We start from the raw sequence: 23,465 nt of genomic DNA on the forward strand, positions 1-23,465 counted from the left end.
AAGCTGTTATGGCCTCTTCTTTACAAACCAGTTTGCTCTTGCTTGTTTTGCTATCTTCTTACTTTTCTTTGGTTATATCCTCTTCTCAGTTTTCTCTCTCATGTCAGTTACAGGGATAGTTTGATCTAAATGGGATGTACAAGGCTGGTGATGTGGTTCTAGGAGGACTGTTTCAAATCCACTTCTTTTCAAGTGTTGCTATTCAGTCTTTTACTTCAAAACCACAACAACCTACTTGCAATGGGTAAGTAAGGCTGGGGGGAAAAAGGGAAATGGAAATTAGTGCAAAGGAAATATGAGATTGTAATAGTAGTAACTGTACTTTCTGATTTATTATCATTCAGGATAAATGCATGTATCTTGGTGCATCTATATTGTTTGTCATGAAAATAGCTTGTTAATCGTTGTTATTCAGTTTCCTTAATTGTTTTATAATGTTTTTTAATAATAAGTAATTTTGCCACATGTTGCAGTAAAGTATCTTGATGAAAATATATTTTTCAGTTAAATTTTTCTTGTCTTAGTGTTTATGCCCTAGGATTTAAGCTCGCACAAACCATGGCCTTTGCTATTGATGAGATCAATAGAAACTCAAACCTGCTACCTAATGTGACTCTGGGGTACACTCTGTATGATAGCTGCCTTGAGCTTGGAATTGGATTTCGTGCAGCATTGTCAATGGCCAGTGGTCAAGAAGAGAAAATTATATTAAATAGTACATGTGTTGGAAATCCTCCTGTCATAGGGATTGTGGGTGATTCATCTTCTACAAATTCTATTGCCATTTCCAACGTCTTAGGTTTGTACAGAGTACCTATGGTAAGTTTTCTGCTCAACCATGTAATAGTTTTCTTGGATTATTTTAATTTAATTGCAAATTTAAAGACACTTGAAGTAACATGACAAAGTTAAGACATCTCTACATCAATATCGGTACAATCTGTAGTCTGTATCTTTCAGGTGAGTTATTTTGCCACATGTTCCTGCCTGAGTAACCATCAAAAATACCCATCATTCTTTAGGACGATCCCAAGTGATGCTTTCCAGGTGAAAATCTGTCAACAATTGTTTTTGTTGTCGACAAAGATGTTTTGGTTAAAGAAATTGCCTACTTTGCAACAATATGCATACAATGATACTAAAATGTTTTTTCAGTTCCAGTTTTACTTTGTTATGAACAAAGCTAATTTGCCACCATAAAGGTGTAATAATCATGTGGAAAATTGTTCTTGTCTATGCACTTACACTTAGGTACGTGCTATGATTCAGATTCTGAAGCATTTCAGTTGGACTTGGGTTGGTCTGCTTGTCAGTGACGATGATTATGGACTTCACGCAGCAAGATCATTTCAATCTGAGCTGAGTCTGTTAAGTGAAAGTTGCCTGGCCTACACTGAGGTTTTGCCCTGGGACAAAGACACAGATGAACTCAGGAGGATTGTTGATGTGATGAAAAAATCCACAGCTCGAGTTGTTATTGTCTTTGAACATTACAGTCGCATGATAAACCTTATGGAAGAGGTTTGGCTTTAAAACAATCCAATTATTATTAATTGCAAAGGTCTGCATCATTGTATTGTGTAAAACATTTATTACATCATTATTTGAATGATTACAGAAAATTGTACATTCAGAATTCATTTAAAGGTGAATAATAGCTTAAATAGCATGATAATGTCACTAATCAAGTTATAGTTACAATATCTTTTCATAGAATATGGTGTAATCTAATTCACAGGTAGTGAGGCAAAATGTAACTGGCCTACAATGGATGGCCAGTGAAGCCTGGACAGCAGCTGTTGTGCTCCAAACACCTCAGCTTATGCCATACCTGCGTGGTACACTGGGTATCGCTATTCGTCGAGGCGAGATACCAGGACTCAGGGAATTCCTGTTACAAATACGTCCTGATTTACATCACAATAACAGCTATGGAAATAGTATGGTGAGAGTTTAAGCTTTTAATGTACTAGTTGGAACAATTTCCATCGCTTGTAAAAAACAATAAAAAATTATTTCAGGTGAACCAGTTTTGGGAATTCACATTTCAGTGTAGATTTGCACCAGCTCCAGCAAGCTTGCTGGAAGGTGAAGGTGCAATATGTACCGGACAGGAAGATCTAGAAAATGTGGACAATGAATTCTTGGACGTTTCCGACCTGCGGCCTGAGTATAATGTGTACAAAGCTGTTTATGCACTGGCATATTCCCTTGATGACATGCTGCGGTGCAAGCCAGGAAGAGGGCCTTTCAGTGGGAACAGCTGTGCCACTTTGCAGTCATTGGAGCCTTGGCAGGTGTGATATCATTTTACATTCTGTTTATAAATTCTTTGCTTTATAATTACTTTCAGGATAGAATTTACCACATAGAACTAAATACAATGTGATAATGTTGACTATCCAAAAGCTGGTGTGACTTAAATGGATTTTACACACTCCCAGTTTCGGAGTTGTGGAGTTGTGGAGTGACATTTAATCTAGTGACACTGGAAAGGTGCATGGCGTGTGTGATTAAGACGCTCTGTATGGACCTTTTCCCCCTCCTATCCATGGATCCCTGGATATCCCAACCCCACACTTTGGATATATTTTACATGGTGATTGTAAATAAATTTTTGACTTTTCATTTGAAGAACTTCGGGTCTGAGTCAATTGAGTTAGTTTGGTACGCTGACACCCACAAAAAATTAGCAGTTAATATATTTAGATCAGAAGCTTGTATTTATAAAGCATTACTAGCGATGTAATATAGATTTCTTTATTTAATAATGGGTGGGGGTGGGGGCGGGGGATGGGGGTGGGGCATGGTATGTGGCGCTGCTGCCAGAAGGCTGACATCAGCTCATCACGCCTCCTCTGCATTTAAGTCTGTACTGGGTCCTGACTGAAGTTATTGTCGTTGTGGCAGCCGGCAGCTGGAAAAGCTGCAGCTGAGTATTATAAAAACAGAAACTAGAAATAAAAGTGTGACAATGTGGTCGGGTCAGCTATGCATCGTTTACAGTGGTATCAAAACCCAGTATTGGGGCATGGTGGAACCGCGACCGGGCCAGCCAGGTTGTGGTGGCCAAGCTCCCGGCTACACAGAGGGAGCAGGTAGCGATGTTTCACCGGCAGTTGAAACAGCTGTAGGACAGATCCCACTGCCGGATGCAGTTGATAGAGAGTCTGGCAGCTTAGATCGGGTCCTTACCACTACCACCACTGCCCTTACTGACGTCCCTCGACCGCATGTGAGTGGCTGGTGTCTGATCTGTTCTGGCAGCATGCTGGTCCCCAGGGTGAGTCTGGTCCACACCTGCTGCGCCACACCGCATGCCCCACAGTGAGCCCACAGATTCAAACATCCATGTCGCTGGGGCATGGGCTGGGGCATGGGCTGGGGACGCCACCGGTTGTGATTGATTTCCTCACCTACTCGTGCGAGTATGTGTGTGTGGTAGGAGGGGTCAGCTGGATGGCTCCCCAGCCTCAGTCAAGCCATGGGGGTATGTGGCGGGGCATGATTTGTGGCGCCACTGCAGGGAGGCTGACACACCAGAGTTGCAGCAGCTCATCACGCCTCCATTGCATTTAAGTCTGTACTGGGTCCTGACTGAAGTTGTTGTCGTTGTTGTGTATGTGTGGCTGGCAGCTGGAAAGTTACAGCTGAGTAAGTAATTTACTTGTTATGCATCCCTTTTTAACAGCTGGTTTATTACTTAAGATGGGTAAACTTCACCACTCCGTTTGGAGATCAAGTGTCATTTGATGAGAATGGTGATGCATTGCCAATTTATGATGTGATGAACTGGTTGTGGCTCCCTGATGGAAGCACTAAAGTTGAGAATGTGGGTGAGGTTAAAAGGTCCGCTTTCAAAGGTGAAGAACTCATACTTGATGAAGACAAAATCTTCTGGAACCTTGAATCCAAAAAGGTTAGATATGTTTTTTTAGATTTAACTTTTGCCACATGTCTAGTATATATCAGTGTAAAGGCTAATATTTGATTTCATCCTATAGCCACCTCAATCAGTATGCAGTGAGAGCTGTCCTCCTGGTACCCACATGGTGAGAGAGAAGGGGAAACCCCAGTGCTGTTTTGACTGCATCCCTTGTTCTGAAGGGAAAATTACTAATAAGACCAGTACGTATTTTTGTTTTTGCATGACATATTTAATTTCAATATTATGAAGAATAATGTGCATTTCACCAATGTTCCCTTTTGTATCAGACTCCTTGGAGTGCACCAGTTGTCCAGAGGATTTTTGGTCAAACCCACAGCGTGACCACTGTATTCCTAAGAAGACAGAGTTCCTCTCCTGTTTTGACCCTCTGGGTATTTGTTTGACAACAACCTCCTTACTGGGAACATTTATATGTGCTGTTGTTCTGGGGATCTTTATCTGCCATCGCACAACACCTATAGTACGTGCCAACAATTCAGAACTTAGTTTCCAGCTATTAGTGTCACTTAAGTTGTGTTTCCTTTGTTCATTGCTGTTTATCGGACGACCCAGGCTGTGGACATGCCAACTCAGACACGCAGCATTTGGGATCAGCTTTGTGCTGTGTGTCTCATGTATCCTGGTAAAAACCATGGTTGTTCTGGCTGTGTTCAAAGCCTCCAAGCCAGGAGGGGGAGCCAGTCTGAAGTGGTTTGGTGCTATGCAGCAGAGAGGAACAGTTCTATTTCTGACATCTATTCAGGCAGCCATCTGCACTACGTGGCTTGTCTCTTCCTCTCCAACTCCACATAAAAACACCCAATACCACAATGACAAGATAGTGTATGAGTGTGCAGTTGGGTCCACTGTTGGTTTTGCAGTGTTATTGGGCTATATTGGCATGCTGGCTTTCCTCAGTTTTCTAATTGCATTCCTGGTGAGGAATCTCCCTGATAGTTTTAATGAGGCCAAGCTCATCACATTCAGCATGCTGATCTTCTGTGCTGTGTGGGTGGCCTTTGTTCCTGCTTATATCAGCTCACCAGGAAAACTTGCAGATGCAGTGGAGGTGTTTGCCATTCTTGCCTCAAGTTTTGGTCTTTTGATCACACTGTTTGGACCCAAATGTTACATAATCCTGTTGAGACCAGAGATGAACACAAAGAAAGCTGTTATGGCCCGTGGCATTGGTTCATAAAAAGTCAACTAATTTCAAAAGAAACAAAAGCACATTATCTCTTTGTAGTACAGACAGAAAAAAATAATAAAAATCATAGTTAATAGTTATCAAGTTAGTTATCATAGTTATCAAAGTTAATATTCCTTTTAAATGTCTGTGCTGGTGTTAAATGACTGCAAATGTGCAGATATCTTGATTCATTCTACCTTAATTGTTTTTCATGATACAGTTGAAAAATAGAACAAATTGAAATTAAATATTGTTCCTATAAACATATACTGACTTGTGTTTATTGCATCTTCCAAGAAATTTCTATATTCTCATAAGCTTTGACTTAATTTATTAAAAATACATCAGAGGGGGATGTTCCACCTTCACCATCCTGCATACAGTGGACATCGTCATTCACATAATAGAGACTGGCTACACACATAAACACAAAACATTGTATCGATCAAAGAAAGTACACAGCCAGAGCTTTTATCAACTTCAATTCAATTTGATTCAATTCAATTTTATTTATATAGCGCCAAATCACAAAAAGGTTGCCTCAAGGCCTTTATATTGTAAGGCAGACCCTACAATAATACATTGAAACTTGAAACTTGAAAAAAGCTTTTGATGCAATTGACCAGATATTATTTAATAAATTGGAAATGCCATTAGAGAGGTGAATAGTTATTTAAACAACAAGCAACAAATTATGAAGATGGGTAAACATTCATCAAAATGTTTGAGCATTGGTTGTGAAGGCCACTTGGGTAAATATTGGGCCCAAAACTCATGATGTTGTATAAAATGATGTAGAGCATTAGATATATTACAGTTCAATTTATTTTTGGATGACACGTTTTATGTCATGGAGAGCATAAACAGCACTTTTTGGAGATCCTCACAAAATTTGACTCAACTAGAATGATTGTTAGATAAAAGAAATTATCACTGATTTTAAGCAAAACAAAATTTATGATAATTGGAAATTCTAGGACAGGCATGGATGTAAATGTGATGATAAACAGAGATAGAGAGTATACCAGATTTTTTTGTAGACTATAAAATCAACTGGAAACGTCAAATAAAATATGTACAATCAAAATGGTCAAGAAGCATTTGTTAAATTATTTAAATCATAAATCACTTCATATACTTTACTGTTCTCTTATATTGTCAACGTTACATTGTTGTGTAGAAGTAGTGTGCAGGGACTTTTACAGAAAGGCGAGCAGAGACAGCTGCTTTATGATAGTGCTGTTTAGGATTCAAGGGACAGAGAGCTTCATTTTAGGATGTTTTAATTTGTATTTTTTTTTTTTAGATTTTATTTATTGATTTGCATGACATTAAGTCCATCCATCCATCCATTCGCTTCTCCTTTTCAAGGTTGCGGGGGGCGCTGGAGCCTATCCCAGCTGTCATAGGGCGAGAGGCGGGGTACACCCTGGACAGGTCGCCAGTCTGTCGCAGGGCCAACACACAAGGACAGACAACCATTCACACTCACATTCACACCTAGTGGCAATTTGGATTATCCAATTAACCTATCCCCACAAGCTGCATGTCTTTGGACGGTGGGAGGAAGCCGGAGTACCCAGAGAGAACCCACGCAAACACGGGGAGAACATGCAAACTCCACACAGAAAGACCCTGGCCTGATGGTGGAATTGAACTCAGGACTTTCTTGCTGTGCGGCAACAGTGCTAACTACCGTGCCACCGTGCTGCCCTATGACACTAAGTAAAAGGACAAAAAGGACTATTTGATCCCCATGAACGAGGGCTTGATGGAAAAACATTTGTTGGCAATCACTGTAGTACAATGTTTATTGTAGTCAGTCACCAGGTTTGCACACATGTCATGAGGGATTTTGCCCTACTTCTCTTTACAGGAATTCTCTAAATCCTTTAGGTTCAAAGTTTTCAGAGCCCTCCACAGATTTTCTATGTTACTTAGGTCTGAAGAGTGGCTAAGACATTTCATGATCTTAACCCTCTAGAGTAACCAGATGCACCCATGCATCATATCTTTCTGAGCAGAAAAACAGCCCAAAATATGTTTTCAGAGCCATGCTTGAATGTGGGGGTGGTGTCCTTTGGGTCATACTCAGCATTTCTCTTCTCAAAGCGGTTCAAGTTGATACCAAAGAACTCAATTTGGGTTTCATATTAAGACAACTCTTTTCCCCAAGCCTTTTCTGAATAATTTAGGTCTCCATTGGCAAACTCACCAGTGTTTGCCAGTGAATGGTTCAGAATCCCCATGGATGAACTTAAGCAAGTGACTGGGGAGAGGAAGGTCTTGTTTTCTATGCTGACTGTTGCGCACCATGCTGGCTTCTGACAAACATTGGATGGTTGGTTGGATGGTGCTCTATGTAAAGGGACAACTACATACCTTCAGTTTAATTATCTCCCCTTACCTGAAATCAAATATGCTACCTCATACCCACAGAATGACTCCCTTATCTTCTGTTCCTCTTGTGCTGGGTGGCTTGTGGCTTAAAGTTGAAGATCTAGTTTCACCTGACCCTCCAGCTTTTTGGCTTTATGGCAGGCAGGATGTAGGACCCAAATGCAGGGCAGGACTTACGACACGTAGGGATGAACTAAAGGAGGCAGCTTTTATTACCCTATAAAAAACTTGAATACAAAATACACGAAAGAAAACATGACTGGAAATTAGAAAACTAGGAACGAGAAGTAGTAGAGAGTAGAGGAGTTGTCGAGTAACAACGGAAACTAGGAGCTCAGAGGAAACACACAGCACAGAAAGGGTAATGACGCGACAATGGACAGTTGAAAACACAGGGCTTAAATACACCAGGGAGTGGCGAGGGAATGGGAACATGGAACATGAAACGTGGAACACAGTGAAAGCGAGGTAACAGAAACCTAAGGACTAGAAACTAAGAATATAACATAAGCAGAAAACAATAATGAGAATCAAAACCATGAAAACCAACAAATCCAAATATATAACTAATCAAAACACACTGGGTCCCAGACCCAGTTCTGTGACACTTCCGGGTTTGAAGCTGGGCTATAGAACTACTGAGTTCACTTTCGATCCTTGCCATCAGGGTGATTCCCATTCACCAGGTCACCAGGTCTTCCTCACTGGGGTCACCCCACTAAAAAGATCTGCCTTCTCTGCTGGTGAGAAAACACTGTTTTGGTCTAATCCGCCGCAAGGATTTGAAATAAACGCGTGTAGGTTTAACCTGCCGCAAGGGTCTGTAGGTCATGCACATTCGCCCAGAGCAGCAGCCGCAGCACGGCGTGCCAGAGGATTTTCAGCCTGGCCCACCGGAGGATTCGGAGCACAACCCTCCGGAGGATTTGTGGCCCAATACGCCTCCTCCTTCTTCCTGGAGGAAGTGGCGTTCACACCACCATCATGCTGAGAAAACCCTGTTGGTGAGTGAAAGTGACTGTTTTTCTCATGCTCAGCCTGAGCATTTTGATTTTGGACCAACCACTGCTAAGCTAACAGGGTCAGAGACTGATTGTTTTGTTGCTGTGCCACTAGACCCCGTGCACCTAGTTGTTCCTAGTTCAGAGACTGCTAACCATGATGCTCCTCTTAGTGACTGTTTTGTGTTTCCACCTGTTCTATCAACTGAAGTCTCTGGTGTTGCTCATTCGATCTTTCAATAGACTAATGTTAAGGTCAGTGGGGAGACAGCCTCAACTTCTAAGTTTCCCCCTAAATTTCCCCCAGTGAGATCTGATCTGTTTTCAAATTATTGTTTATTTAATTTTTTGAGCAGTGTAATACTCTGTTTATTGACACATTAGCAGCATCAAATAAAGAGCATCAGGTACTATGTCATCACCATTGATGAGTGTAACCCATGTGAAATACAAGGCTACAAACCCCTTTTCGTCATTTAAAGCTATTGCTTATTATTATCACACGGGAGTGCTGTCAGGCTGTCTTGCGTTTATGACCTTGCGTCTTGTGCACAGGAAGCATTGTCTGTCCCTTCCCGTGAGATCTAAGCTTAGATAATGTATTTTACTAGCCGATTAAGCTCAGAAACCTCAGCTATGAGAATGCCCCCTAGCCATATCACAGTAGGGGGAGGTAATTAAATATAGGTACTTTCACCGTTTATATTAAAAAGGTTCATTCTTAAAAAGCCAGGCTAGGGTTGTTGTTTTTTTTAAGTATTTGCACTGTATATTAAGGTACATTTAGTTGTTAAGATGTAAGGATGAAAATGGCACTTTTCATTGTAAACAGTGATTATTTAGGATGGATTTCCTGATTCAAAGTGATTTTAGCTTGATATTTTTGCAATATTGATTAATTATATCCTGAACTGAATTTTAAATATAAATGTATTTTCCCAGAAACCCCAGAATCTCAGGTTAAAGCTCACAACTATTTCAACAACCACCAAACAGCTAAAACAGCAAATGAGAGCAGATAAAGCTCTTTAGCTCGTCTCACCTGACAGCACGTAAGCAGACACGCCCTCTGGGCTGAAAGACGACATCTCACAGATTCTGTAGCTCTCTCGTGATGTGGTATGAGTCATTGACTAGGAAAAGAAGCTAATGATCTCTTGTTAAGAACAGAAAATGTTGTTGTGAGGAATGGGCACCTGAGCTCCTTTAAACAGTTGAGAGGTCAGTTTCGGCTTCCTTCTTCTGACTTTTTTAGATTTCTGCAGCTAAGAAGCTTTTTAACAAAACATAAACAATGGAGGCAAGTTTTGGAACCCTCATCCATTGAGGAACTATTTCTAAAAATATTTCAAAGTAATTCCTCCCCAAAATTAATCAGTAATTTTTATAACGCATTTATGAGTTTCAATACAAATGCAACTTTGAATATTAAGGCAAGGTGGGAAGCTGAGACTGGCACTCAAATCTCAGACGACACCTGGGAAGAGGTATTCGGTGAAGCCCATCTTGTGACTAATTCTGGGCTGTGGAGAGAATTTAAATGGAAGGTGGTCATGAGATATTTTAGAACCCCAGAGATAATTGCCAAAATGAAGCCTACAAATCCTGACACCTGCTGGCAAAATTGTGGTACTTATTTAGGAACCCACTCACATACCGTATTTTCACGACCATAAGACGCACTGTACTAAAAGGCGCAGTCTCTCAAGGTTAAATACACGTAGACATTGAGGGCTAGCAGGAGGGACCATGCGCTTACCTGCTGCTCTCTGGCAGGTAGCTCCATGCCCTCCTGGGTTTTAATTGCACCTTAGAACACGCATGCATCAACACTACAATGAGCGGGTGGAGGGAGGTTTGGAGTCTTCTCTCACCCCCATTCTCTGCGGCCTGCTGGAGCGGGGGGGCTAGGAGGAGGAGTTGGCCGTCCGACTGCGGTCTGGAGTGTGGGGCCTCCCTGCTGCTGTGGAGTCGGGGCGGTCTGCCTCCCCCCACCGCAGGGAAAAGGGTAACACCACCTGGGTCTGGGTGCAGTTCCCCCTCCAGGGGCAAGGGTACCTAGACCCGGTTTGTAGAGTACGCTTGGGGAGTGTGATCGTGTGTACAGCGTCTCTTTATGTCTGTCTCCACGTTGGTTGAGTGTGGAGTAAGTGCATATGAGAGCATGAGGGTGGGAATGGATGTTTGTATATGTGTGTGCCTGTATTTCTGTGTCTATATGTAAGGTTGGGTGTCAGGCGCCACCTCTCTGGGGACATCTTAGGCCCTCCAAGGTTTGGAGGCCTATCTCCCCCTACCACCACTTCCCCTGCCAGTGGCGGACTCCCTCAGACATCGGTGCGTTGGTGGTTCTTTGTGTCCGGGGATGGGCGTCCAGGTACACACCGGCTCACTCCTTGGCGGCCGCTTATCGGGGCCTGGAGCCTGGGGCTCGCTCGGGCCACTTCGGAGGTGGGGTGCCCCCGGCCTCTCGGCCTGGGGCTCGGTCACTCAGGTACGGCTGGCTGCCGGCGGAGCTCATGGGCGCGTCACTGCAACTCCCCCTGGCTTCTGCTCCGCGGCTGCTGAGTGAGCCCTCATCTGGGACTCTCCTCAGCTCTTTCTGGGACAGTGGCACGGCTGCCCCTCTGTTGGTCTTCCTTGGTCTCTTGTGTTCTGGGGGCCTCTGGATGTCTGGAGTTTTGATCTCCTCAATACCTATTTTTTTTTTTTTCCGCCTGTCCCATTTGGTTCTTTAGCCATCAGAATTGTTGTCTGAAGACCAACAAGGATACCCAATGGATTTACTTTGCCAAATGGATCATCGTGGCATTGCCGTATTGGTCCATTTGGTCGATCTTTGCTTTTATTATTTATTATATTTTATTTTCAGATGTTATAGACGGGACAGACATGAGTGAGGGATAGGAAAGGGAGAAAGAAAGAGGAAAGAAAGGAAAAACAGAAGGGGAGAGGGACAGTGAGAAAGGGGGGGAGAAAAAAAAATCTCCTGGATCACATGTTGAGAGAAGAATAGAAAACAAGCAAAAAAAAAGACAAAAAAAAAACAAAGCAACATACTAAACACAACACCATCGCATTAATCTAGCTAAGTGTAAACAGCAGTAAATACTAAATATTCAATGTTGTTGTGCAGCACGCAGGACAGATGTGCTTCGAAGTAGCAGCCAAGAAAGGTGTAATTTGGGTCTACGAGCAGTGAACACCCGTGTGCATACCTGTGTGGATCAGCGCGCTTGTATTCCAAAGGTTTCTCCATGTAACGATCTGCTAGGGAGTGTGGGGGGGCCACAGCCCCGTCCTCCAGGGTGTGAAGCAGGTATGGAGGAGATCAAAACTCCAGACATCCGGAGGCCCCCAGAACACAAGAGACCATGGAAGACCAACAGAGGGGCAGCCGCGCCACTGTTCCAGTAAGAGCTGAGGAGAGTCCCAGATGAGGGCTCACTCAGCAGCCGCGGAGCAGAAGCCAGGGGGAGTTGCAGTGACGCGCCCATGAGCTCCGCCGGCCGCCAGCTGTGCCTGAGTGACCGAGCCCCAGGCCGAGAGGCCGGGGGCACCCCACCCCCGAAGGGGCCCGAGCGAGCCCCAGGCTCCAGGCCCCGATAAGCGGCCGCCAAGGAGTGAGCCGGTGTGTACCTGGACGCCCACCCCCAGACACAAAGAACCACCAACGCACCGACACCTGAGGGAGTCCGCCACCGGCAGGGGAAGTGGTGGTAGGTGGAGATAGGCCTCCAAACCTTGGAGGGCCTGAGGTGTCCCCAGAGAGGTGGCGTCTGATACCCAGCCTGACATATAGACACAGACATACAGGCACACACAGACACAAACATCCATTCCCCCCCTCATGCTCTCATATGCACTCACTCCACACTCAACCAACGTGGAGACAGACATAAAGAGACGCTGTACACACGATCACACTCTCCAAGCGTACTCTACAAACCGGGTCTAGGTACCCTTGCCCCTGGAGGGGGGAACTGCACCCAGACCCAGGTGGTGTTACCCTTTTCCCTGCGGTGGGGAGAGGCAGACCACCCCGACTCCATAGCAGCAGGGAGGCCCCACACTCCAGACCGCAGTCGGACGGCCAACTCCATCTAGCCCTCCCGCTCCAGCAGGCCGCAGAGAATGGGGGTGGGAGAAGACTCCAAACCTCCCTCCACCCGCTCATTGTAGTGTTGATGCATGTATGTTCTAAGGTGCAATTAAAACCCAGGAGGGCATGGAGCTACCTGCCAAGGAGCAGCAGGTAAGCACATAGTCCCTCCTGATAGCCCTCAATGTCTAAGTGTATTTAAAATTGAGAGGTGGGCAACGACACCAGGGGTGAGGTGTACAGCCTGATGGTAATTTGGACTCCGTGATTGTGCCCACCCCCAAGATCCTATATGTATGTGTAATGAGAGTGTGAATAATGTGAATGTCTAAGTTGTGGGATAGAATTGAGGCAGAGGCAGCCAGAAGGGGACAGAGGGGGGGGGGGGGGGGGTAGCCTCCTCTGCACCCTGGTGACATACCCCTACTCCAAGGCCCTGCATGTGTGGGTGGTTGTGGTGGAGCGGGAAGAGGGAGGCAGCTGGAGATGGGGAGGGAAGGAAGGGAGGGGCAGGTAACCCCTCCCTGGGGCCAGCTCCCCCGCTGACCCCAGTAGGCACTCCCACACTCCGCGACCCGCCAGGGAAAGGGGGCCCAGGCCCATCCAGACCGGGGCCCAGTGCAGCAGCGCCTCCCGGCCCCACAGAGCCCGGGACAGTCCACCCAACCCCACCACAGAGAAAACTGCACCTACCCCACCATCCACTCATCTTCCAGACTACATAAGACAGTAAACGCCCAGGCTGAGATCTTCCTCCACCTCTCCTGTATCTCCCCCTCCTGCAGAGAGAGTTCCTGAAGAGAGGAAAGCTCCTGGAAGATGTGACCATCTCCCCCACCAGTTGAAGAGCCCCCCAGATCTCCTCCATACCTGCTTCATGCCCTGGAGGACGGGGCTGTGCCCCCCCCCCCCCACACCCTCTAGCAGATCATTACATGAAGGAACCTTTTAAAAAAAACAAGCGCGTCCATGCTCACAGGTGTACACATGGGTGATCACACCCACAAACTACACCCTTTTTGGCTCCTACCTCAAAGCACACTGTGTTCTGTTGATCTTATGTGCTGCACAATAATGTTTAATATTTAGTATTTACTGTCATATTCCCATATATCATTGTGATGCTGTTTATTCTATTACTCTTGTTCTCTTCTGCTTGTTTTCTTTTATCTTTCTCAGCTGGTGATCCAGGTGATTGATATATGCATTTTTTATTTCTTTTTTTTTCCTGCTCATTCTGTTGGTTTTTGTTTTTTGCCCTTCTCCCCCATCCCTCTTCTCAGCTGTTTCTCTTACCCTCTTTCTTTCCCCCAGTCAAGTCTGTCCCGTATTCAGTAAGTGAAAATAAAGTAAACAATAAATGGTGAATCAAATGGACCATTACGGCAAGGCTGGGATGGTCAATTTGGTAAAGTAAATCCGTTGGGCATCTTTCTTTGCCTTTAGACAATAATTCTGATGGAAAAAGAGCCAAACGGGACAGGCAAAAAAAAAAAAAAAAAAAAAAAAGGCGCAGTCTCAGTTATGTGTGCCATTACTGTATTTAACACACACATAAGGCGCACTGGATTATAGGGCGCATACAAGTACCGTATGCGTATTTAAAAATAAAGCGGGAGCAAACCTTAGTTTGGTACCTTACTCACATTTCTATTACCGGTAATCGTCATCATCAACAACACACAAGCATACAAGTGTGCATATTTAAAAATAAAGCAGGAGCAAAACAAAGTTTGGTACTCACATTTTTATCATCAAACCCATCGAAGTCCTCATCCTCTGTGTCTGAATTGAACAGCTGCGCTAAATCTCCATCAAACATGCCAGGTTCACTTCCTTCACCGTCAGAGTCACTTTCCGTGCCGTGCGGCTCCTCGGAAATGATGCCGGCTTTTGCGAAAGCTCGAACAACAGTGCCAGCAGACATGTTAGCCTAAGCATGTACAATCCATTGGCAAATTGTGGCGTAACTCGCCCGGCGCTGCCTTCCACTCTTGGTGAAACTGTGGTCTCCATCGGTCATCCATCGCTCCCAGGCCGCTCGCAGCCTTACTTTGAACAGGCGGTTCACACCGATGTCCAGGGTTGGAGTTCCTTTGTCAGGCCTCCCGGAATGACAGCAAGCTCACAGTTCATTTGTTTCACTAGTTTTTTCACATCGGCTGTGAGATGGGCACGCATAGAGTCACAGATTAAGAGCGATGGTGATGCGTGGAAAAAACCACCTGGTCTCCTTACATACACCTCCCTCAGCCACTCTTTCATCATTTCCTCATCCATCCAGCCCTTTTCATTTGCCTTAATGATGATTCCTGCTGGAAACTTCTCTTTAGGCAAAGTCTTTCGATTAAATATCACCATAGGTGGCAGTTTCTGTCCATTAGCATGGCAGCCAAGCACAACAGTAAAAGAAGACTTTTCATACCCCGTTGTGCGTATCGCTACCGTGCTGGTCCCCTTCTTCTCCACAGTATGACTCACCGGGATGTCAAAAGTGAGCGGGACCTCGTCCATGTTAGTGATGTGGCTGGGCTGGATGTTTTTGTCGCCGATGTGTTTGCTGCAGTAGGAGCGGAAGATGGCCAGCTTTTCCTTATAATCCGCTGGAAGTTGCTGCGCTACCGTAGTTCCGGTCCTGATGGAAAAATGGCACCGTTTCATAAAAAGTGAAAGTGAAACTGCTTTTAGCCGAATGGTGACCGTCGAAACGCTTCTCCCGCTCGTTCTTTGCTCGATGATCCACCGCTCGAGTCTTTCCTCCAACTCGGCCACACTTCACCCTTTAGCGTTCTCATGGTGTTCTCTACTACGTCCTCATTACAACACACAGGGCGCACTGCGCTATAGGGTGCGCCGTACTTTTTGAAGAAAATCTAAGACTTTTAAGTGCGCCTTATGGTCGTGAAAATACGGTATATTCTGGTCATGCCCAAAAATCTGTTCACTTTGGAATGACATATTTAAAGTTCTCAATACAGTTTTCCAACAACCATTAACAAAAGACCAACAGCTAGCCATTTTAGGAGTATTGCCAAATTGTTTTGCGGGAAACAATAAAAAGTATCTCTTAAGAATCTTGCTTACAGCAGCACTAAAGTGTATCACTATTAAATGGCTGAATCCTGACCCACCTTCATATAATATGTGGATTGATAAAGTAAGAGAAATTTACCAGATGGAGGAAATAACATATGCTCTGCGGATTCAGAGAGAATTGTTTATTGAGCGTTGGCGACCCATACATGCTTTACTGTTTCAATAATTTAGCATAGGTCTGTCTCGTTTTGTTCATTTATGGCTAAGTGTTAGGTGTGCTGGATTACACAGATGGATTACGTGGCAGAAACACACACGGACGCAGAATAGTTTGTGATGCAAGTTTTTATATACACGAGTAAGGGGAATATTTACAAGGGAAGGGGCTATATACAGTGATAACTAAAAATGTGCCAGGAGATAAACACCGAGGTGATGAGACGGAGTCGAAGCATGCAGGTAGGCAGCAGACGCACCGGAGCTACCTGACAACAGGGAACAAAACAGGGCTTATGACATACCGTTGATAGCCGAACGTTAAACACAAGTGGACGGAGAGAGTTGGAGAGCTTACTTGACCACCCAAACCACAGTCGCTGCGGTGATCGCCGCCTGATGGTACGTAGCACTCCGTCGCGGATCCACAATAGTCAACACAAAATCCTAGGTAGGCGGGCAGGCGATGGAACAGGCTAAGACAAAGAAAAGTAGGCGAAACGTGGATCCTTTAAAACATACAGCTCCATAGCGTAAAATCAACAGATGCAGCCTGTGCTAACTCGTTACCACTTGTGACAGCGACAATACTCCGGCACCAGACGTCCGTGACTCTGCTCCCTAAAAGCGCTCACAGATGACGTCCGATGCGTCGCAGGTGTGTTGGAATGCCATCAAGCCCCGCCTCGCCTACCTATAACCAAAAAGGAAAACAAAACCCAAAACAACAACAATACACCTACCCACCACCTCCTAACACTAAGTTTGTCACATGTTATTTAATATTACATAAAGCTTTTGTTTTTGTTTTGTTTTGTTTTTGTTTGTTGTTGTCTGTTTGTTTGCTTGCTTGGGTTTTGTTTTGCTTCCTAGTTTTGTTTTGTGCTTCGTAATTGCAGTTCTTATTTTAATCTACATTTCTGCATTGCGGTTCCTGTAACTGTCCTACTTGTGAACATTGACAAGTACAAGTTGCAATGTTGTAAACTATAATAAAAATAGATTTTAAAAAATGGATGATTGTGAAATGGTGTAGCCAGCCATGCAATCAGAATATGGGAATTCTCAGAAGAACTGATTCAAGCAATAACTTGGATTTCAGATATGCCTTATGCACTATTAGTCCTACCCAGGTAGTAGACAATAGGGTCTGGACATTGACACGTCCCTAACAGTATGGGTTTCAACAAACTTTAAAGGACAATTCAGATTGGAAACTTCTAACTTTAGGATGGGAAGACTTTAATTTGTTTTATTCATTTAAGAGAGCTTCAGCAAAGTCCAAGACAAACTTTTCTTTCTTTTTTTTTACATCTATTCACCCAAAAAAGCACTATTAGTGTACAAACTTGGTTGATTGTGATTGTATGTGTTTATGAGTTGTACTGAGGCAATAAAAGTCCCAGTTGTTCACTTCCAAGTCAACTCCTTTTGTGAGTCACATACATAGACCTAAAAATGCAATACATGTTTTATCTCAATACCAAATAATGCTAAGGGGTTTACGGGAGTGTGCCTAATGGCTGGACCTTAATCAACAGAGACTGGTCAGGTGCAGCTTGAAGAGATAAAAATGGGTCTGCCCTCTTGTGGGCTCGTCTGTTGCAGGAGGTGCCCTAGGGAGGAGCTGGACTGTGTCCCCATCTTAGAACTCTAGACTTCGGCACTCCCATAAAGAATGACAGTGGATATGGGTTATGATTAGAAGGAACATAAACTTATCAAAACCAAGAGTGGTCCCTTTACCCTCCTTCGCTTTCATATATTTTTGTTGCCCACTCAACTATTGTGTTTTCTGTTTCAATTCAAATATGGATAGAAGTTTTTAATATGGCCTTGTTGAGACATTAAGCATGAATTCTTGGTATTCTTCTTTTAAGTCCCTTGATTGGTAAGGTTGCTTGAAGCAATCTCAAATGAAAAGTATGCTCCGCCTTCTTCTCTGATGGGTGGTGTGCAAAACTAAACAACACAAAATGTCAATAAAAGAGAATGGCAAACAATAAAACTTAATGACTGGTGTAAAAAATGCAGAAAGCTGCCATGTGCTCATCTTTGCATAACAATTTAGTCATGCTTGTTTTACTGTATTCCTGTGTTACTACTAGTGTATCATCTCCTCAGTTTTCTTTTTCCTGTCAGCTACAGGGACAGTTTCATCTAAATGAGATGCACAAGACTGGAGATGTGGTTCTGGGGGGACTGTTTCAAGTCCACTTTTCAAGTGTTTCTGATCTGTCTTTTACCTCACAGCCACAACAGCCTACTTGCCATGGGTAACAATGACGGAAAAAAACTACAAAAGAAAAAGAAAAAGAAAAAGAAAAACTATCAAACTTAATTCAAAGAAAATATTTTGTATCTAAAATAACTATGCCATTCGGAAATAAATGCATGTATCTTGAAAAATGCAGCTGCTTTTATTAATGTTAAACAATACATTTAATTGTTATTGTTGAATTTTCTTAATTGTTTATAATATTAGTAATTTTGCAACATATGTTACATTTTAAAAATCTTGTTGTTTATTCAATAATAACTTTTTCTTGTCTTAGTGTGTATGTCCTAGGATTTAAGCTCGCACAAACCATGGCGTTTGCTATTGATGAGATCAACAGAAACACAAACCTGCTACCTAATGTGACTCTGGGATACACTCTTTATGATAACTGCCTTGAACTTGGAATTGGATTCCGGGGAGCACTGTCATTAGCCAGTGGTCAAGAGGATCAAATTGTAGTAGATGATACATGTGTTGGAAATCCTCCAGTTGTAGGGATTGTGGGTGATTCATCTTCTACAAATTCTATTGCAATCTCCAACGTCTTAGGCTTGTACAGAGTACCTATGGTAAGTTTTCTGCTTGACCATGTGACTGTTTTCATGGATTAGTTTGATATAATTGAAAATGTAAAACCATTTTATGAATAAAAAAATAATGCAGTCATGATGACAAAGTTACGATATTTCTACGTGGATAGCTCTCCAATATACAGTCTGTATCTTTCACAGGTGAGTTATTTTGCCACATGTTCCTGCCTGAGTGACCGTCAAAAGTATCCATCCTTCTTTAGAACGATCCCAAGTGATGCTTTCCAGGTAAACATTTGTCACCAAAATAACAATGGAAACACAAAAGTATTTTTGAAGAAGACAATATTTGTGTAAAGGGGGAGAACACAAAAGGATATCAAAATGTTTGAAATGATAATATGATTAGTTTTAACAACTACACTCCATTTCTGTATTATCTCAGAGAAAAAGCTAAATTGCAGTTATATACGTATATATATATGCGGTTCTGTGAAGGCTGATAAACACATAATACACTGAAAAGTTTTATTTTAAATCTTTTTAATGCCCTTACCCTTTCATCTGTATTCACTTAGGTACGTGCAATGATTCAGATTCTAAAGCACTTCGGCTGGACTTGGGCAGGTCTGCTTGTGATTGATGATGATTATGGGCTTCATGCAGCCAGATCCTTTCAGTCTGAGCTGAGTGTGTCTGGTGAAGGTTGCCTGGCCTACACTGAGGTTTTACCCTGGGACAAAGACACAGATGAACTCAGGAGGATTGTTGATGTGATGAAAAAATCCACAGCTCGAGTTGTCATTGTCTTTGAAATTCCTAGTCGTATGATAAGCCTGATGGAAGAGGTTTGGCTTTAAAACACTTTAATTATTACTAGTTACAAAAGTCTGAATCACCATATCATGTAAAACACGTATTACATCATTATTTGAATTGGTACAGAAAATAATTACATAAATTTTATTTACAAGATGAATAGCTGCCTCATTGGCATAATAATGCCACTAAAGAAGTTCTACTTATAGTATCATTTCATAGATTTGGTCTAATTTAATTCACAGGTAGTAAGGCAAAATGTGACTGGCCTACAATGGATAGCCAGTGAAGCCTGGGCAGAATCTGCTGTGCTCCAAACACCTCACTTTATGCCATACCTGGGTGGTACACTGGGTATCACCATTCGTCGAGGAGAAATACCAGGGCTCAGGGAATTCCTGTTACAAATACGTCCTGATCTACATCACAACAGTAGCTACGGAAATAGCATGGTGAGAGTTGAACCCTTTCAATCAATCAAATCAATCAATCAATCAAGGCTTTATTCGTCACGTGCAGTTTGCCCTGCAGTGAAATAGGACCCCCCCCCCTTACCTTACACACATAACACAGACATCACATGGGGATAAAGCTCAGAGATCAGTAGCCTTAAAGAAAAAAAAACACTGAAATATACACTACAATGGGAAAGTACAAGAGAGACCTCTACTCATACTGGGCTCCTGGGAGGACAGTATGAGAACAGGAAACAAAAAAACTCCTCTGCACAAAAAAGCACATAAATGTCCACGACACAACATTATGGAACACGTGACAAGCCACAGGGTCGGGTGGGGGGTGAGGAGTAATCCGAAGCAACCACAGCAGCCATCCTGCCCAGCGCTACCATTCCAGCGCGGGCTCAGAACCGCCGTGTTCCCAAGAGGCAACAAGCATTGAAGGCGTTTGGAAAGGGGGGGGGATGAGTGTGTGCATATCAGTGTATATGTATGTGTGTGCGTGTCCAGAGTTCAGCTGAGAAAGTGTCCTTCACCCTGCTAGGCTAAGTAAACAGTCTTCCAGCCAACCCAGGTGGCCTTACATGGAATAGGAAGGAACAGACTAAACGCAGTCGTTATCAGGGTGTTTTTGTTCGGCTCCAGCCTTGCGACCGCAGCTGGCTCCGAAAGGGTATCCGCATGAAGTGATGGTGCTTTTTACTTAAGTGCGAACAGCTCATAGTGATAGTGATAGTCACAACAAATATATATTTTCATCACGTGTAGCAAATAATTTTCAATATATTTCAGGTGAATCAGTTTTGGGAATTTACATTTCAGTGCAGATTTGCTCCAGCTCCAGCAGGCTGGCTGGAAGGTGGGGGTGCAATATGCACTGGACAGGAAGATCTAGGAAATGTTGACACTGAGTACTTGGACATTTCCAACTTGAGGCCTGAGTATAATGTGTACAAAGCCGTTTATGCTCTTGCACATTCCCTTGATGATATGCTGCGGTGCAAGCCAGGAAGAGGGCCTTTTAGTGGGGACAGCTGTGCCACTTTACAGTCACTGGAGCCTTGGCAGGTGTGATATAATTTTACACACCACCTTTGAATAAATCATTTGCTTTATAATTACTTTTGGTGCAAAAAGTAATTTAATTATTCTATGTCCTTTTTAAACAGCTTGTTTATTACATGGAAAAGGTAAACTTCACCACTCCATCTGGGGATCAAGTGTCATTTGATGAGAATGGTGATGTGGTACCAATTTATGATGTTATTAACTGGTTGTGGCTCCCTGATGGAAGCACTAAAGTTCAAAATGTAGGTGAGGTCAAAAGGTCAGCTTTCAAAGGTGAAGAACTCATACTTGATGAAGGCAAAATCTTCTGGAACTTTGAATCCAAAAAGGTTAGATATGTTTTTATTTGACATTTACAGTATATAGAATTGTAGCAGGCAATAAATATTTATTTTTTATGTCCAATAGCCACCTCGATCAGTATGCAGTGAGAGTTGTCCTCCTGGTACCCACATGGTGAGAAGGAAGAGAGAGCCCGAATGCTGTTTTGACTGCATCCCTTGTTCTGAGGGAAAAATCACTAACAAGAGCAGTGGGTGTTTATCATTCTGTATGACATAATTGATTTAATTTCTGTGAAATATAGGATGCATTTAACCATCAACCCCTCTTTGTCAGGCTCCTTGGAGTGCACCAGTTGTCCAGAGGATTTTTGGTCAAACCCACAGCGTGATTACTGTGTTCCTAAGAAGACAGAGTTTCTCTCCTATCACGACCCTTTGGGTATTTGTTTGACAGCAACCTCTTTACTGGGAACATTTATATGTGCTGTTGTTCTGGGGATCTTTATCTACCATCGCACAACACCTATAGTACGTGCCAACAATTCAGAACTTAGTTTCCAGCTATTGTTGTCACTTAAGTTGTGTTTTCTGTGTTCACTTTTGTTCATTGGACGACCCAGGATGTGGACATGCCAACTCAGACACGCAGCATTTGGGATCAGCTTTGTGCTTTGTGTCTCATGCATCCTGGTAAAAACCATGGTTGTTCTGGCTGTGTTCAAAGCCTCCAAGCCAGGAGGGGGAACCAGTCTGAAGTGGTTTGGTGCTATGCAGCAGAGAGGAACAGTTCTATTTCTTACATCTATTCAGGCAGCCATCTGCACTACGTGGCTTGTCTCTTCCTCTCCAACTCCACATAAAAACACCCAATACCACAATGATAAGATAGTGTATGAGTGTGCAGTTGGGTCAACTGTTGGTTTTGCAGTGTTATTGGGCTATATTGGTGTGCTGGCTTTCCTCAGTTGTCTAATTGCATTCCTGGTGAGGAATCTCCCTGATAGTTTTAATGAGGCCAAGCTCATCACATTCAGCATGCTGATCTTCTGTGCTGTGTGGGTGGCCTTTGTTCCTGCTTATATCAGCTCGCCAGGAAATCTTGCAGATGCAGTGGAGGTGTTTGCCATTCTTGCTTCAAGTTTTGGACTCTTGATCACACTGTTTGGACCCAAATGTTACATAATCCTGTTGAGACCAGAGATGAACACAAAGAAAGCTGTTATGGGCCGTGGGATTGTGTCATAAAATTTTCAGTTTATGTCAATATGTGTGTGTGTGTGTGTGTGTGTGTGTGTGTGTGTGTGTGTGTGTGTGTACGTGTGTGTGTGTGTGTGTGTTGTATATATTGCACAGTATAGACCAAATATTAAATAAAGAAGTAATTGAAAAATGTTAAATATTAAAGAAAGTTATTCAGTCTTTTTTGCTGTTGTTCTTTTACAATGCAGTTTACATACAAAGCAACCAGACTTTTCAAAGATAGGCATTAACTTTGTTACCCTCCACTCTAAAACTAACCTATTAAGGAAGATAAATGTAATTGAAATTATTTTAATAAACTAAGCTTTCAAGTTGGATTCATTTAGCAGTTTTACTCTATATTCTTGTATATTTGGTCTGTCTTGAACTGATGGTGATCAAAACCATGCTGATCATTTCATGAAAACAACTCGGGCAGGACTCAAATACAGGTCTCAACTTTCAAACTTCAGTGCAGTTTGTTCTCAGTTCAAAATGTGCGACAATCAGAACTTAAGAGTAGTGACAATGCCAGGCTCCCAGACACACATAGCTCTCCAACACTTTTCTAGAGTGTCTTCCCAAACTTAACGTGCTCCTGTGACCAGCCAATTAAGAAGAGGCACTAACAAAGTCATCAGTGACAGATGAGTGGACATCCAGTGTTATGTAGAAACCAAAAGGCAGGAACCTATGAAAAGTCCAGACAATGCACAAAACTCAAAGTACTCAAAGTACACGGAATACACACTCGCACACACACACACACACACACACACACACACACACACACGCAGACAAAGAGATAAGGAGAGAGATGAGGCAGAGAGCCAGAAACAACTTCAAGATGTTTGGTGAAATTGGGTTTCTTTGATTGCATGTGGAGGGGAATGTTCTCTGTGGAAAAACAAACC

At 43.2% G+C, this 23,465-nt stretch overlaps 2 protein-coding genes and 1 long non-coding RNA gene across 3 annotated transcripts; 2 read left to right on the forward strand and 1 right to left on the reverse strand.

The window, feature by feature from the left end:
• The first annotated feature begins 134 nt into the window (after positions 1-134).
• LOC146694239 (extracellular calcium-sensing receptor-like) lies at positions 135-5,358 on the forward strand. The gene is made up of 9 exons (XM_085478856.1): positions 135-244; positions 525-819; positions 961-1,047; positions 1,252-1,521; positions 1,739-1,945; positions 2,022-2,297; positions 3,692-3,919; positions 4,005-4,128; positions 4,216-5,358. The coding sequence occupies exons 1-9, from the start codon at positions 135-137 to the stop codon at positions 5,124-5,126; spliced, it is 2,508 nt and encodes an 835-aa protein (XP_085334982.1). The 3' UTR covers positions 5,127-5,358.
• A 10,628-nt stretch (positions 5,359-15,986) lies between these two features.
• On the reverse strand, positions 15,987-16,522 carry LOC146694240 (uncharacterized). Its single transcript, XR_014923877.1, has 3 exons — positions 16,443-16,522; positions 16,231-16,348; positions 15,987-16,141 (listed from the first exon to the last, which is right to left on the reverse strand). It is a non-coding gene; the product is annotated as an uncharacterized LOC146694240 (long non-coding RNA).
• A 1,480-nt stretch (positions 16,523-18,002) lies between these two features.
• On the forward strand, positions 18,003-22,557 carry LOC146694241 (extracellular calcium-sensing receptor-like). Its single transcript, XM_085478729.1, has 9 exons — positions 18,003-18,148; positions 18,428-18,722; positions 18,885-18,971; positions 19,262-19,531; positions 19,748-19,954; positions 20,753-21,028; positions 21,130-21,357; positions 21,437-21,560; positions 21,647-22,557. Exons 1-9 carry the CDS (start codon positions 18,042-18,044, stop codon positions 22,555-22,557), a joined length of 2,505 nt encoding a protein of 834 aa, XP_085334855.1. The 5' UTR covers positions 18,003-18,041.
• Positions 22,558-23,465: the final 908 nt, after the last annotated feature.

This window comes from Copadichromis virginalis, linkage group LG14, assembly GCF_057382275.1.
Source record: "Copadichromis virginalis isolate Kocher_CV1m ecotype Utaka linkage group LG14, C_Virginalis_male_GT1.1, whole genome shotgun sequence".
In the NCBI taxonomy this organism is placed as follows: domain Eukaryota; kingdom Metazoa; phylum Chordata; class Actinopteri; order Cichliformes; family Cichlidae; genus Copadichromis; species Copadichromis virginalis.